Source organism: Papaver somniferum, chromosome 9 (genome assembly GCF_003573695.1).
Source record: "Papaver somniferum cultivar HN1 chromosome 9, ASM357369v1, whole genome shotgun sequence".
In the NCBI taxonomy this organism is placed as follows: domain Eukaryota; kingdom Viridiplantae; phylum Streptophyta; class Magnoliopsida; order Ranunculales; family Papaveraceae; genus Papaver; species Papaver somniferum.
This window is the reverse complement of record NC_039366.1, coordinates 168,467,660-168,484,926: the sequence shown is the minus strand read 5'-3', so window position 1 is coordinate 168,484,926 and position 17,267 is coordinate 168,467,660. Positions and strand designations below refer to the sequence as shown.

The 17,267-nt window shown below is 35.7% G+C and overlaps 1 protein-coding gene across 2 annotated transcripts in view; it reads right to left on the bottom strand.

Moving 5' to 3' along the window:
• Positions 1-14,400: 14,400 nt before the first annotated feature.
• The window catches only part of LOC113313330 (MADS-box transcription factor 23-like), a 3,773-nt gene continuing 906 nt past the window's right edge, over positions 14,401-17,267 (bottom strand). Inside the window, exons 2-8 of one of the 2 annotated variants that reach the window (XM_026562094.1) lie at positions 15,926-16,004; positions 15,768-15,832; positions 15,562-15,661; positions 15,350-15,391; positions 15,219-15,260; positions 14,917-15,110; positions 14,401-14,812 (exon numbers count right to left, since the gene is read on the bottom strand). In XM_026562094.1, coding sequence (XP_026417879.1) covers positions 14,692-14,812; positions 14,917-15,110; positions 15,219-15,260; positions 15,350-15,391; positions 15,562-15,661; positions 15,768-15,832; positions 15,926-16,004 — 643 coding nt within the window. In that variant the 3' untranslated portion in view covers positions 14,401-14,691. Of the gene's footprint in view, positions 14,813-14,916; positions 15,111-15,218; positions 15,261-15,349; positions 15,392-15,561; positions 15,662-15,767; positions 15,848-15,925; positions 16,005-17,267 lie in introns of both variants that reach the window. The other variant, XM_026562092.1, reaches the window with a different exon arrangement.

Here is a 17,267-nt window from a genome sequence, read left to right as displayed (position 1 = left end):
AATTTTTATAACCATCAATCAGAGAGATATAAGGATTAGTAAGAGTGTAGACAGAGCTTGTAATAATTATTCTTCATTGTGTTTTGCCGATCATGGAAGCGACTGAGATTCCTGCATTCTTCCGCGGGATTTCTTTAATGGTTCTTTAATTCATCAAGATCAAATCAGCGATGACCAGAGGTATGTGATCTATCTTGTTTCCACATAAAGAATTCTAACATTTAGTATCAGACCATAGGCTGCTCTGGTCCTGTTTGATTTGATAATGCTGATCATGATCTGAAATCATAAAATTAGAACAGAGTAAAATAAGAATTTATATCCTATAATCACGGAGTATGAAAACTCGTTGGATTTTGTTTTGTTAATTGTTTTGATTATCATAGGATCAGTATATTTGGATGGATTTAATAGGAAATCCCTGACTGTTGTATCCGTAGATATCTTTGACCCTAAATTCATGCTTTCCTTAATTTTCTCGTATACTTTTTGCTATTGTAATACGGTTGGACTAGAGATATAATAGGTAAATTAATATTGCATGCATATTTATATCTTTTTAGTTTCCATAAATACCTTTTGTATTTATCGGTAAACGTGAGTATAACAGGCGGGATATTTAGTGTCCATAAATATGCAAAATGATTAATGTTAATATTACATACGAGATTTGAGCAATAATTGTGAATTTTATTTAATATTGCATACGAGATTTGAGCAATAATTGTGAATTTTATTTATAAGAATAGCCACAGCATCTTATATTCTGAAAATTCTTTCTTGCGAACAACCATATATTGAGTAGATTTTGCCCCACAGGGAAATCGAAAGGTGTTGTCTGGGATATGATATCACATGAAATATTTGATTGGAAATTTCTTAATGCCCATAGGTAAAAGATATTTTTTTTTAATTCGATATTTTAAATTTACTAGTCATATCATACGGCATCATATATATATATATATGTCATTTGTATTTATGATATTATGTGTTGTTGTGACTTTTACCCATAAGAGGGTTACAATAACTTGAAGTTTTAACTAGAATAGTAGACATTTGTTGAATTTCTAGATTTTGCTGTGTTTGCTTCGATAATTGATTTTGAACATGCTTGTTTATTATCATTTTTAGTTATGCAATCTGCCATTTTTCATATTCCATCTCTTCATATCCAAATATTGAATGATGGGACTTCCGGTGTACAAAATTACAACATATCATTAGTATGTTTTGAATCTAATATGGTCGATTTCCATCACAATACTTGGTGGATTGATTCTGGTTCTACAATCCACATTGCCAATACTATGCAGGGTTTCCTTAACCAAAGAAAAGAAACAAACAATGAACGTTACATCTATTCTGCGAATAGGATGCCTTCAACTGTTGAATTTGTTGGAACATTTAGACTTGTTATTAACTCTAGTTTTACTTTGGATTTAGAAAGAACTTTTTACATTCCTTCGTTTTCTAGAAATCTTATTTCTGTTTCAAGACTTGTTCCTTTTGGTTTTGAAATTAATATTAAAAATAGTTTTTTAAGTTTATCAAAAGACTCGGTTGTTATTGGTTTTGCTAAACTTGAAAATGGTTTATACAAGCTTAATTTAGATTCTTCTTTTAACCAGAACCTTTGCGCTACAACCGAAAGTATTGGCATAAAGCGTAGTATTGTGAATGAAGAATCATTTATGTTATGGCATAGAAGATTGGGACATATCTCCATTGCAAGGTTAAAGAGGTTAGTGAAATAGGGTGTTTTACAAACTCTTGATTTCTATGATTTCGTTACTTGTGTAGACTGTATAAATGGAAAACATACTAACAAGACAAAGAAAGGTACAAGGAGAAGTTCCAACATTTTGGAAATCATTTATACTGATATATGTGGACCGTTTACACCTCCATGTTTGAATGGTCAAAAATGGTTCATCACCTTTATTGATGATCATACAAGATTTATGTATCTTTATCTTCTTAATGATAAAAGTGAAGCATTGAATGCTTTTAAATCATTTAAAGCAGAAGTAGAGAAACAAACTGGTAAAGTAATAAAGATTATAAGATCAGATAGAGGTGGTGAATATTATGGAAGATACACAGAAACATGACAAAGACTAGGTCCATTTGCAAAATTCCTTGAAGAACATGGAATTGTTGCTCAATATACGACTACTGGCTCTCCACAACAAAATGGTGTAGCTGAAAGAAGGAATCGTACATTGATGGACATGGTAAGGAGTACGGTTAGTAATTCTAGCCTCCCGATTTCTATGTGGAGTGAGGCCTTAAAGACCGTTGTGTACATCTTAAACATAGTTCCAAGTAAAGCAGTTCCAAAAACACCCTTTGAGTTATGGAATGGTCGGAAACCAATTTTGATACATGTACATGTATGGGGTTGTCAAGTTGAGGTTCGGGTGTATAATCCACAAGAAATAAAATTGGATCCAAGAACAGTCAGTGGATTTTTCATTGGCTATGCGGAGAGATCCAAAGGGTTTAGGTTTTATTGTCCTAATCATAGAATGAAAATAGTCGAGGCTAGAAATGCAAGATTTATAGAGGATAACAATATCAATGGGAGTCTTCAAAAAATTGTATTTCAAGAAGGGCGTGATCAAGTAACTACACGTGCACCTTATTTAGAACTACCCACTTCGCAAGACATTTCACAAAATGTCATACAAGAGGAAGTGGTGGTTCAAGACTCACCACTTAATGAAGATCCGATCATAATGGAACCTGAAATGCAACATATTCAAAATGAAAATATTGAGATTCCATTAAGGAGATCCTCAAGATCAAGAAAATCTGAAATTTCCTCAGATTATGAAGTGTATCTTCAAAAATGTGACTATGACATCGGAGTTGAGGATGATCCAGTAACATTTTCACAAGCTGTTAATGGTTCCAAATCCAAACTTTGGCTCGAAGCCATGAAAGACGAGATGGATTCCATGGCTAATAATAAAGTTTGGGACCTTGTAGAATTACCCAAAGGAGTTAAACCTATTGGTTGTAAATGGATCTTTAAGACAAAAAGAGATTCTAAAGGTAATGTCGAAATATACATGGATAGACTTGTAGCTAAGGTATTTACTCAAAGGGAAGGTATTGATTACCATGAGACTTTCTCTCCAGTTTCAAAGAAAGACTCATTGCGAATAATCATGGCATTAGTAGCTCATTTTAACTTAGAGTTACACCAAATGGATGTGAAAACTGCATTCCTCAATGGAAGTCTAGATGAAGAAGTGTACATGGTGCAACCTCAAGGTTTCTTTTCAAGTCTTGGTGATTATCTAGTTTGCAAATTAAGAAAATCTATATATGGGCTTAAACAAGCGTCCCTCCAATGGTATATAAAATTCCATAATGTGATTTCTTCATTTGGTTTCGTGGAAAACATTGTGTATCAATGTATATACCTCAAGGTTAGTGGGAGCAAGATAATATTTCTTATCCTATATGTAGATGATATTTTGTTGTCTAGTAACGATCTGGGACTATTGTATGAAGTTAAACAGTTTCTTTCACAAAACTTTGAAATGAAGGATATGGGTGAAGCCTCTTATGTCATTGGCATAGAGATTCATAGAGATGGGTCCCAAGGGACATTAGGACTGTCTCAAAAGGCTTATATAAATAAAGTTTTGGAACGGTTCCAGATGGAGAATTATGCACCTAGTATAGCACCTATTCAAAAGGGAGATAAGTTAAGTTTAGATCATTGTCCAAAGAATGATCTAGAACGAAAAATGATGGATACCATTCCATATGCATCAGCGGTTGGAAGCTTAATGTATGCACATGTCTGTACAAGACCTGACATTGCTTTCGCAGTTGGAATGTTGGGTAGATTCCAAAGTAACCCAGATTTGGAGCATTGGCGTGCTGCAAAGAAAGTAATACGTTACTTACAAGGAACCAAAGATTTTGTACTCACTTATAAACGATCTGACGACCCTTTAGAAATAATTGGGTATACGGATTCAGATTTTTCCGGTGATGTTGATACTAAAAAGTCAACTTCAGGATATATTTTCCTTTTAGCCGGAGGAGCAATTTCTTGGAGAAGTTCCAAACAAACGTTGATTGCAACATCAACTATGGAGGAAGAATTTGTAGCATGTTACGAAGCAAATTCACAAGTTAAATGGTTACAGAATTTTATCACAGGGCTAAGAATTGTGGATTCTATCTCTAAGCCATTAATATTGTACTGTGATAATTCAGCTGCAGTTTTTTACACTAACAACAAGAAAAGTGGGAGTAAGAATAGGCATATCGATATAAAGTACTTATCTGGCAGAGAGCGTGTCGAGTTAAATCACGTGACTATAGAGCACATAAACACTAAAATGATGCTTGATGATCCATTGACAAAAGTATTATATCCTCAGTTATATAGGGAGCATGTTAAGCATATGGGTCTGATCAACCTCTGATGTGTATTGTGCGTTTAGACACTTTCTGAATAATGTAACTTGCAGCATAAAGGAATAAGATTAATTTCTATATTTTTCATTAGGTTGTATACATAAAGTTTTGGAAAAATTAGAAATGTCTCATTGGAGACAACAGTTGGACCTGAATAAGTAGTTGGTACTTACTCATAAAGCCATTATGATGGGCCTATTTATGAGTTGATGTTATCGTGATACATGGAAGGGATTGCTCACTAATAGAGTTTGGACCGCCATGATTCGTACATTAATTTTATTTATATGTTCCATTTTATTGAGAACTATCACTGGCCATATAAAGAATATTCCAAATTCACTTACTTATAAGATGAAGGGAAATGTCGTCTACAAGACAAGTTTGTGTCACATGGCCCAAGTAGGAGAATGTTAGAAAAACAGTGATATGGCCCATATGCCAAATCATCACAGGAAACGGTTACTTCTAACATACATGTCTCAACATCTTCATTACTGTCTCTTCCCTTGAAAGTAGGTGTCTTTTGGAATTGGTTCTCACGTCTGTTGACTCTTGATGGAAGAGTTATTTAAGGAGATCAAGAACAGGTCCCTACACTCACTGAAAAAATCTCAAATTTCTGTAACCATCAATCAGAGAGATATAAGGATTAGTAAGAGTATAGACAGACCTTGTAATAATTATTCTTCATTGTGTTTTACCGATCATGGAAGCGAATGTGATTCTTGCATTCTTCTGCGGGATTTCTTTAATGGTTCTTTCATTCATCAAGATCAAATCAGCGATGACCAGAGGTATGTGATCCATCTTGTTTCCGCATAAAGAATTCTAACAGACTCCACTTTGTGATGAGTTAGAATCCGACGGTTCTTTTATTTCCTCAAGAACTGGATCCATTTTCTGTAAGAAAGGAATTGAAACCGTTTCTCAAATGTTCTTCGAGATATTCTTCCGAATTTAATTGGATTATAGCCATTGTAGGTGATTCAACTTCCGATCGTTGAGGTATTGATTCAAAAGATGAGTCAGAAGAAGCTGAGTTATCTTTTGAATTTGAAAATTCAAAAATTGGATTCGGGTTTGGATCGGACGTTGAGGCTTGATCCATAAAGCTAACCCGCTTGCTTACGCGCTTCGGAAAAAAATTTGAATTCAAATTTAAATTAGATCGCACAGAAATATTCTTCCCTTTCTCCATGCGCGGAAAATTTTCTACCCCTTATTTTTTGGTTGACATAGTAATTGATTTCGATAAACTAGGTCACCCAATTTGGAAAGTTGGTTCTGCAACCGAGAATTCCGTTTCTGAAGAAACTCTAATTGAAAGTGAACTCATGGAGTCCGCCTGAACCCTAATCCGGAGGTGAGTTTGATCTGGAAATTCATTAATCATCTTTAAAGTGCTCACCTCAATAGGAGATGAATCACCCTGAAAGTGAAACGGAAGAGATGAAAGTGTTTGATTAAAATGTTGAACTTTAATGCGAATAGCGCTTGCATCTTCCCATTGTAGTGTAGAAGTATGAACTTCCAACAGACCTCCAAAAATGCCTCTAATCTTGTTAAAAAATTTAATGCACCAAAAATTAAACGGAATACCTCGAACTTGAATCCACATCCCTTCTTCATCCTTTTCAGATAAAGTAATTGTATTAACTTTGGACCACCAGGGGTATAGTATTATTGACATACCATCAAAATTCCAGTATCCTCTATACATCATCTTCTTAATATCTTCAGGAGATGAAAAGAAAAAAGCTTTATTATTCTCAAAAGGAAAAATGTCAAAAAAAAAAACCTTGAATTTTGAATATTTGTGCCAAAGCAGAGCCAATCCGACTCCAAGAACCAATAGTATTTGAAGTTTCAATAACCAAAGCATGTTCGCATTTACCCTTCTCCATGATGTTGTTTTGAGTGTTATTCTTCATTTCTAAATCTTTACCCTTTTTAGCTTCAAAAGTGTCTTTATGCTGCATAGAAAGAATTTTTTCTAACCCCAACACGAAATGAGACCAACGATTGACACCTTTTTCAGCAGTAAAGAATGTCAATTGCCTCATTTTTTTGTGATGATGGTAACTTCATCATACCTATTTTTATCTCTTATTAGAAAAATAGATTCTCCACCCATGGAAAATTCCCATTCCCATTTTCCATAAAATTATTTTTTGCTTTCCTTCTTCATAATATTTTTCAACCACCCAACTACAGAAATCTCAAGTGTAAAATTGATAGGTTGTCTAGTGTTCCTGGTATCCTCACGGAAGAGAATCCCATTCTTAGCATTAAAAAGAGAAAAGGATTTATACTCCTTACAATCAATACGAACCTCAAGATCTTTGTTTGATTGATATAATTGAGAGATTTTATTTATTTTCCTCTTTCCAACTATTTGCCATCCTTGATCCAGATCCGTATCTTCTGCAACTTCTTGTTGATGATATTTTTCTCCACGAACAGTATCCAACCAACTCCTCTTTTTCTCCATATGCTCCATCGTCTTCTTCCCTTGCCTGCCATGTTGATCACTATCCATGTACCCTTCTCTGCTCCGATGAGCAAGATCTCCATTGTCCAATCTCGTCGTGAAAATCTCGGACATTCTCTCTCCTTCTCTGTACTAACTAATGAAATCTAAGCATGATAGTAATTACTTGAGAGTTATGTATGTTTCCACTAAGCATCCCTTTGGGATGATGTGCTTACTCGTTTATACTTTAGTTTTCAGTTGTTAGAAGAAATACTTACTCGTTTTCGTAGCTTAAAGCCTTAACGAACTAAAGATGTTTATGTATCTTTTATATATGTATTCTTTATTTATCTGTAATGCAGCACGCTAATATATTCATATCACTCGAGAGAATTTCTTTATAAATATCAGAGAGTTTGGGTTTGTTTGGGTTTTCTTTATGTAAATATATGATGATTCTTTAAAACATTAATGATCTAGATTTTGATGCCTCAAGTTTAGTTTGTAATCCTATTAGTTAAACATGTGTCTTAGTTGGGCATAATAACTTGATGAAGATTCCTTGTCTGCGATAAGTTTGCCTTGCAGAAAATGAGACAATCATCCACAAAGAGCAGATGATTGACATAGGGGGAAGCTCTGGCTATCGTGACACCTGTAAGTTACCCTTAGCTTCATAATGGGTTAGCATTCTAGTAAAGACTCCATAACCAATATAAATAGATAAAGGGAGGGAGGATTCTCCAGTCTAATACATTTTGTAGGATAAAATGGCTTATAGTGAGATCCATTGACCATAACTTCAATCCATGTTGTGTTGATACATTACCGGATGAGCTGACATGATATATTACAGAAACCAAACTTACGTGGAACATTCAATAGAAAAGACCACTTCTAATCTATAGAAATACCATGGTCGATCGAGTAACATAGGAGGGAAGAAACCCCAATAAAAAAGGTATGCATGTAAACCTTATGTTAGGGTACCGACCCTAAACTCATCGTAAGCCCATGGGTAGAATTCAATTCGAAAAACCGGTTGATTAGATGAGGGATCCCATTGACTTATAAACTACCCAATTAAGTCCTATCTGCCAATGTGGGACCAAGGTCCCAACACTTTACCACCGGAAGCAAAGCAGTAAAGTCGTGGACAATCTGGTCAGCCAACTTTATACCGTAAAAGTACAAAGATCAGTTTCACTCCCCCCTAAGATCAACTTAAAGAAGGGTATATTAATTATATGTCCCTACTTTTAATTCCCTACAAATATATCCTTATGCAACAATAAATATGTCCCTCCTTTTTTAATAACCTTATCCATTTAATATTAGATTATCTTAATACCCTCACCCATATAATATTTTTTCTTCATTTCAAAATGGAACAAATTTCTTCCACTACCACTTCACCACCACCACCAACATTCAACTACCATTCCACCACCACCGTTCAACAACCACCACCTACCAACCGCCACCACCACTAATATTCCACCACCTCTTCTTCACCACCACCATTACACCACCACCAGTCCTCCACCACCACTAGTCTGTTGCCGCCACCATCACTAGTTAGTCGCCGCCGCCACCACCGTCACCGCCGCCGCGGCCACCACTGGTTCAAATATTTTTGTATCAACAACAATAGTTGGCCCAAATAAAAATATTACCAAAAGTAGAAGTTTATCTAGTTTAGGGGATCAACAACGATAATTGATCCAAGAAAAAAGGATAAACAGTAGAAGTTGATCCAATTTTAGTGGATCAACAATGGAAGTTGATCCATGTAAAATTGGATCAACTTTATGTTAAATTGAGTTAACTTGGCGTGAGTCGAACACGCATCATCTGACATGGAGTCAGTCACGCTACCATTGCACCACTGGTTCAACATTGGAAGAAATTTACATGATTTAAACTACAAAGCGTGATTTAAACTACAAGCATAATTATACTTATCCAATGAAATATCGTCAACAATAGTAGTTGATCCCATATAGATGGATCAACAACCATAATTGATCCAATAAAAATTTGGGTCAACAACAAGAGTTTATACCACAAAATGGATCAACAACAAAAATTGATCCCATAAAAACATATGCACAACAACAAATTGATCATTACCTGTAGCTTCATATACACCAACAGCTCCAAGACCAGCTTCAAAACCAATCTCGACAACTACAACAACCAGAACCACCATTTTACTACTATTTTCATGACTAATTTCTCATTCGTACCTCTCCACCATTACCGCCACCAACAAATGACACATCTCCAGCACCACCACCACCACCAAAACAACCAGAACCAAAATCCAACACCAATTTCATCATTGCAACCAAAACCACCATAGTTGATCCAATAAAAAATTAGGTCAACAACAGGAGTTGATCAAAAATATATGGATCAACAACCATAGTTGATCCAATATCACTACCTGCTTCAACCCAGATAACCACCATATTTCATTCAGCAACAGGCTTCAATCTCTGCAACAACAACTCATACCAACACTGCCACCAACAAATCACACATCTCCAGCACCACCACCACCAAAACAACCAGAACCAAAATCCAACACCAATTTTATCACTTACAATACCACCAGTACCTAAAGAAACATACCTCATCCGCCGACGCTGCTACACCACCACCATAAATCGTAACCTGAAACAGATCTCGATCTATTTGAATCCGATTTCAAATTCAGTTTTTAGAAGAAGAAGAAGAAAGTGGTCGTGATTGCAGAGGTGGTGGTGGAGATGCTGTTGATGATAGTTCGATTAAATCTGAATCCATTAGCGGCGGAGAAGGTGGTCGTAGTTGCAGAGGTGGTGGTGGTGGAGATGGATGTTTTATGAAGAGAAGGAGAAAGTAATTTTCGATCTGGAAAGATGGAGATGTATATCGTGATTAAGGAGATGGTGATGGTAGTTATGGTGATGGTACTGGTGGTGGTAGTTATGGTGATGGTACTAGTGGTGTTGGTTATGGTGGTGTCGGAGATGGTAGTGGTGGCGGCAGCCATGATAAACTGTGTTGCTCGTTTTTTCATCCGAAGTGAAGAAGAAGAAGAGTATATAACGCATAAAAGGTTAAAAATGGAAACACATGAAATCAAATCTTTTAGATAAACTTTCAATTTTGCCATCAGGGATATATTTATTGCGTGATAAGGATAATTGTATAGACCATCAAAAGTAGGGGTGCACATACCCTACCCATATCCGTTATTTCTACTCTACCCGCCAATGATTTAACCGTATCCTACCCTACCCGCCATTGAACGGGTAGGGTGACGGTTAGAGATTTTCTTACCCACTATTAAATGGGTAGGGTGACGGGTGAAACCCAAAATATCCTACCCTACCCGCCTACCCGCTAATATACTCAAATGACTGAGTAACCCTCGCATTGTTTTCATCTCCTGCCTATTTTTTTCGTAATTTTGAAACATATCAGAGGTAAAAAGTGAGGTTGGTTTTTTCGCTTACATATCTCTTTTCTTTTCCAAATAACAAATCGAAGAAAAGTCGAAACCCTTTCTCCCTTTCTCAAATCAAACTCTGCTCCTCATCTAGCAGGAGAATCACTCAATTGAAATTTTCAACGAAACCCTTTCTTCTATCAATACCATCTTCATCTAAACTCGTCTTAAAACTCAGCTCCATCTCCACCTAACGAGTAAATTGAGGTTTGATTTTGTTGTGAACTTGTGAGAATTTTGATTGATTTATCTACTAATTTCATAATCTGCATGTTTGATTTTCGAAAGGAAAAATAGACTATTCTGAATCATTAACTCATTCTCATGATTTTACTCTTTGTTCATACACCCTCTTTTAAGGTTTGTTTCAATTATCAGCTAGTTCTTTGTTTAGGATTTGAAAGACTAGATTGAATTTTGTTTCGTTTCAGATAAAACTAATTAAGAGTTGGCTTGCAATTTTTAGTGGTTTCTAGAAAGAACTAAGAATTTGTTCATTCAATTGTTGGTTGCAGCAGCAGCAAAAAAAACTTATCTGGAAGAACAAAATGAAAAGAAGAATGGAATAAAAGTTGACTGCTGAGGTAAATATCATTTTCCATAAGACATAGTAGATGCTAGTTTTAGTGTTGTATTGTAATGCCGACTTAACATTGAAAGAGTATTCAGTACATACCATTTAATTTGAAGATCCGTTTCAGCCCATGTGAAACCCAAAGATTTGAATAATGTTTCGAATAAAAGGCACTCTGTTGTCAATCCTCCTAATGCAACACATGATAATTTGTTATAATTCTGCAGGGGATATATAGTCCTGTTGGTACTTTTTATAATTCTGCAGGGGATATATAGTCCTGTTGGTATTTGAACATTTCAGTTGGCTAGTTGTGATATATAGTCATTTTGGTACTTGAAGTTGCATATCGAGCTTTGGGGGGTTGTATTGTACTTTCTTTTGTAATCTTAGATAATGTTGGCTAGTTTTGATATAGTCCTGTTGGTACTCGAAATTCAGTATCGTGCTATGGGGGGTTTTATTTACTACCTGCTGTTAAACAGAGATGTGGGAATGGTATGTATGATAATAGAACTGTTAAAGAATGAACTCCGGTAATAGGTAATTCACAAGAAAACAGAAGTTTTAGTGGCTTAGCGGTGCTTTAAACATCATATGTCTTGACCTCTTGCTGGTGAATTGCGTCTTTCTTCTTGTTGCTTTACGTTGCATATTATCTCGTTTTGCCCATTCTAGATTTGTTATCTCGTGGGGATCATCCCGGTTCTGTAATTCTGCTGCTACGTCATTCTTTTGGTTTTCTTAATAGTGGTTCCTTCTTCTCTTTGCTGCTGTTAATTTACTACCTGTTGTATGTATATATGGACAGGTCCTTCCCAAATTTATCTAAGCCTGAAATTAGGGTATTCCCACTTTCTTCTCTCATATTTGTGATGAGCTAATGGATTACACCTATACTTTGTTTTTCACTCCCCCCTCCATTGTTTGCTTTCAACAACATGCACCAAAAGTGAAATCAACATGTTATGTCCTGTCTTTTGTTGTACTCTGCATTTGGAAACTGCATTGAATATCTTGGGCATTTTTATGTTGAACTCTCCTCTGTTTTTATGTTGATTGGCTTCAACTGTTGTTATGCAGCTTTATTTGGTGATCTTAGTGCGTATTCCATCATCGTAGATGATGATTGAAGAAGGTCATATGAAGAGCTTTTGGTGGTGATACTCTTATTTGAAGAACAAGGATGTCCACCTTTTCAAGGATACTCTTATTTGATTCTCTTTGTTTCTTGAGACTACAAATGGCCTAGCAGGATGCTTTTGTTTATTTATTTTTCCCTAGTTAGATTGGCACATATTGTTGTTGCAAGATTTTTTTCTGTTTTATTGAAAAGCATATTATATTATTATGTATACAGAGTGAATAGTAGTTGTTAACCAGATAAAAAAAAAAAAGGAAAAAAAAAGGTTATATCCGCCACCCTATCCTACCCGACCCGCCAAATAATGGGTCGGATAGGATCTTACCCGTTTAATGGCGGGTAGGATGGCGGATAAAAAATTCTTACCCGCCAGTTTGCGGGTAGGGTGGAATAGCCCATATCCTATCCTACCGTTGTGCAGCCCTAATCAAAAGTAGGGACAAAAATTCAATTACGAAGACATCCCTATCCTCGTCAAACAAACCATGTCTCAGACTAAACCGCCCCTCTTTATCTGCCGTGTGGGTTTTGTGTTGTTTTGTTTGTACAGTAAAGAGTCAAACCACATTATCCTCTCTCAAATCACTCGACCTTTCTATTTACGGCTCACTCGTTATTCAGGTCCCACCATCTCTCATCAAAACAACAAATCGTCCAATAGAGACAGACTTAAACAGCATAAGCTTCTTCCACTGGACCCCACAGAAACCATTAATGAGGACCCACTTTTGTACTAATCAGTTCACTTCTTCATATCTCCCCATACTTTCCTGTACTTGCCTTGTTTCGTGGATAACAAGGGGGTCCGAAGTTGAACGTGTTATCTAACGTGTAAGACTTTCGAAACCAAATTTGACCATCCGCCACAACAAACTCGTGTTTCTCTATCTAAAATTCTAAACCGCTGCTGCTTGTTTTGCTTCCAATCAAACCCTTGTTTTTTCGCTTTTCCAACGCTTATATATAAAATCCATTTCGAATTCTAATTACTCATTATAACCAATTCCACTTAATCATCTTTCTCTGTTTTCATCATGGTTTTCTTCTTAGGAAGTTTAATGATAAGTTGCTCTAATAATTTCCATAACCATCATTCTAAAAAACATTATTCTTCATCAAATATAATGATTTCAACTTCTCTACACACTTTTGAATCAGAAATTTCAAAATCTCTGTCTCAACTTTCTTCAAGTGAAATCAATTTACCATGGATTCAAAAGTGTTTGCAAATCTTACCTGCAATCAACAAAGCTTTTAATAATCTTGTCATGGATTTAGACTATCCAATTACTAAATGGGAAATGATTTCAACTGATGAATATTTAGCTTCCAGCTTGAATTCTTTAGAATACCTCAATTCTATTAATTCTTCACTTACTCAGCTTTCTCAAGCTAATATGGTGCTTACCCATGGTACGACCCTTGTAAAACAACAAGAGACTCTAAAACCGATTCAGAATCTTTCATGGAATAGTTCTACTGAGAAGAACTCTTATTATAGAAATGAAGTAAAAGAAGAAAAAGAATTGAAATTCTCTTCAGAGAAAGAATGGATTATTCATCAAGCTCTATTGATTAAGAGGACTATTTGGTATTGGGTTTGCAAAGTTATCGACTCGAGTATCCATGGAGATGTTCAAACTGAAATGAACAAAACAGAGTTATCAGCTTTCTCCTCGTCGCCGTTGATTAGCCTACAGTTAAGCAAGATTTGTGAACAGATTAAAGAAAATGAGGGAAGTGTGTTGAAGGAAGTGGATGATGTAAATGGATCCGTGGTTCGGTTATCTAAGGCCGACTTTAAGAGTGAACCTCTTAGCGGTGCAGTAAATGAATTGAAAGGAAAATTAGAAGTATTGGGAACGAGGGTGGAAAATTTTAAAGACGATGTGAACAAGTTGTTTTCTGAGGTTTTGACGGGAAGAAATGAATTTCTTGATAGTTTTCAGCAAAGGAAGCAATTTTCATCGAAGTAATAATTAGATATTAGCTAGTTTCTATCTCTGTACAGCTTGATCAGTTTGAATTTTGATTTCACAATTAATACAACCAATTTATTCAGAGAATTATTATATGATTTAGATCAATGTTTAATTCATCAGTTTCGAACTCATCTAACACTGGAGAGTTAACAAATTAGTCGCAGAACATCCACCGCGAAGCACAGAATTAGTCTCCATTTCGAGAGAAGCAGTGCGAGTACTTGGTTGATGGCAAAAGTAATGTACCAAAAACCCAGAAGCAAGCAATAGAAAGACAAGTTGAGATAACTGAAATCTATAACATTTCATTGATTCAATAACTCTGCAAAACATAGACTTTCGCCATGTTTCGAGAGCTGAAGTTCGGTTTAAGTAAACACTATACTTGCTTTAGATAAAGCTGGTTCATGCCGGAATATATCCGGTTTTTGAACGTCCACTATTGTTTAGCTTGTAACAGTCGAAATGTAAGACAACAACAATAACAACAACAAACAACAACAAAACTGAACTGTCTGGAATCTGGATATGGTTTGGCAGGAAAAAGGGACTCCTGGAAGAAAGTATCCATCAACTTAGAGCCATAGGAGTATCTGAATCATTCGAAGAAGACGATGCTCTCTCCGCAGACACTCTCTCTGCGGATGCTCTCTCTGCTGCTTTCTTTTTGTAATATCCATCTGGTGCCAACCTAAAAATAAAAAAAGAGAGACTTCCTAGTTGAGCAAACTATTCTAAGTATTTCCACAAGTCTATTAAGAAAAACAGATCTAGTATGTTAGGACAGAGTGGTACCCCAAGTGCAAGGAAGTATCTGAATCATCATGTCTCTCGGATGAGCGTTTCTTCGATGAGCAATGGCAAACACCCTTTGGACTTAATAAGCCATGCTTAGTGTGTGAAGAAGGTTTCCTATCCATTGAATGGAATTCAAGATACGGCGGCCTTGTGCGTTCAGTTGACGGAACCAATGCTTGAAGTTCCTCCACCTACAAGGGGAAAAGTGTGTATAATCACACAATCACGCAAGACCTTTTTTTCGTTCTATTTTACAATAAGAAATTTGAGATAAAAATCTACAAAGCTTTTAGTATTACCTGTTTGCGCAAAATTCTGTTTTCCATCACAGCTCTTTCTTCCTGAGAAACAAAAAGGAAGTAGGTATTCATGAGAAAAATTCTAGTTTATTAGGTATGCTAGATCACAGAAATGCTTTCCAGTATCATACCTGTAGTCTGGACTGATCAAGCTCATCATACAGCAGGTTATCCTGAAAAGATAGATAAGGTCAATTCAGTGAAAGCGAGATACCTCGACTCTATACTTTCTCATTTGTTTTACATTTGGTAACAACCTATGATCATTTAAGGAATGTATTAGCTATTCCAACTAGTACTTCAATTTTATGTATCGGAAAAGGATTCTTAAATGCCTTAGTACCTTCCTAGCCTTAACCAATAACATCCCTTCGTTCAATTGATCTTCAAGGTGCTGCAGTTCTTTCAGACCCAGACCCATCAATTCCTTACCCAGCATCCTTCTACAAAAAATGATGATAATGTCAAAGTTAGGATGACTAACATTTGTCTATAAGAAGGTACATAAACGGCATTTTGCAAGATCGACGCAAATTCACAGAAACTCACAGATGTGTCATCCGAAGTTTTGAAATTTCATCTTTCAGGATGCTTATCTCCTTAGATTGTTGCCTCTGCATAGCAATTGGCTGCATATCAAAATGAGAGTTTGAAAATGGTACATTTACTGTAATAAAAAAGGTCATTAATGTGTGTGAAATAGTTACCTCTGGGTCATACTCGACCAGCGAGGTTGTTTCGGAAGTATCTTGGCACTTATTGTATCTTGAAAGTGTTCTTTTCATGCTTTAACAAGAAAAGAACAGAAAACATAAGTGTTTAACAAGATGATAAACCCATAAGTGAACTAGTAAAACTCTTTAACAAGAAGATATATGAGCTGTAGAAACTTTTAAGGAAAAAAAATAAACTACACCGTAATGTAAGATGCAAAACAAGAAGTTTCAAGAGTGACTCCTTACTTGTCTATTTAGATCAATACAAGTAGTATTAATTTTTTTTCCCTAAAAGATCTTTGCAAACCTCAGTTCAGAAATTGATCAGAAACAATCAAAGCTTTCTCTAAAATTTTACCCAGTCTTTTTCTCTTCTTCATTTTCCCGAGCGGAAGACACGAATAACTCAGAATTGTAACTTGTACTCATCCATCAAATGTATGCAAAGTCAGTACATTGATATGTCATTTGCTGCAAACCAGTTAAGGGAACCACCTCAACCAAAAGCTATCTCCTATTGCTACTTGCCCTTACAAATTTAGTAAGCGACTGGAGATATAAAAGAAGAGGCTATGGTCCATTTGCCATTCTTTCTGATGGAAAGGCTTGAAAAAATGGCAAAAGGATGAAGTTAGATCGACACAAGTTGCGGTGTCTTGGAACATGATACATAAAGGGGATAAATGAGTCGGCTACTAGGTTCGTCGATACCCTAAACATTTATATACATGACATAAAAGGTATAAATTAGCTAAGTGAATACCCTTAACATTTCGATACATGACATAGAAAGCATAAATGAGTCTGAGTACTAGGTTCGTCGAATGCCCTAAACATCTCTATACATGACATAAATGAGCAGCGTACATGACATAAAGGGCATAAATGAAATGGAGTACTAGGTTCGTCGAATACCCTAAACATTTCTGTACATGTATTGTCGTCAATCGCTACTAAAATCCCGTTCTTCTGCACAAATTTTGATTTAAGACTATTTATGAAGAATCACTGGTTTTCGTTCACTTTTCCGCTGTAAAGTTAAGGATTCCATCAATATGTCTCTTTTCTGGAATTTGAAAGCGGAGTAAACAAGAACTACTCTAAACCAAATTTGAAACCCAAACCCCTAAGAAACAATCAATGTTATTTTGCAAAAGAAAACACTATTGAATCAATAATTTCGCGTGAACAGACAGGTGAAAATTGATTCAAGCAAACAAAATTCACTAAAAATTACCAACAAATTAGTCTGTAAATCTAACATGCATCCATAAGATAAAACCTAATCAAAAACCTTTTTATGAATTATTCTACTAAAATTACAAAAAAAAAA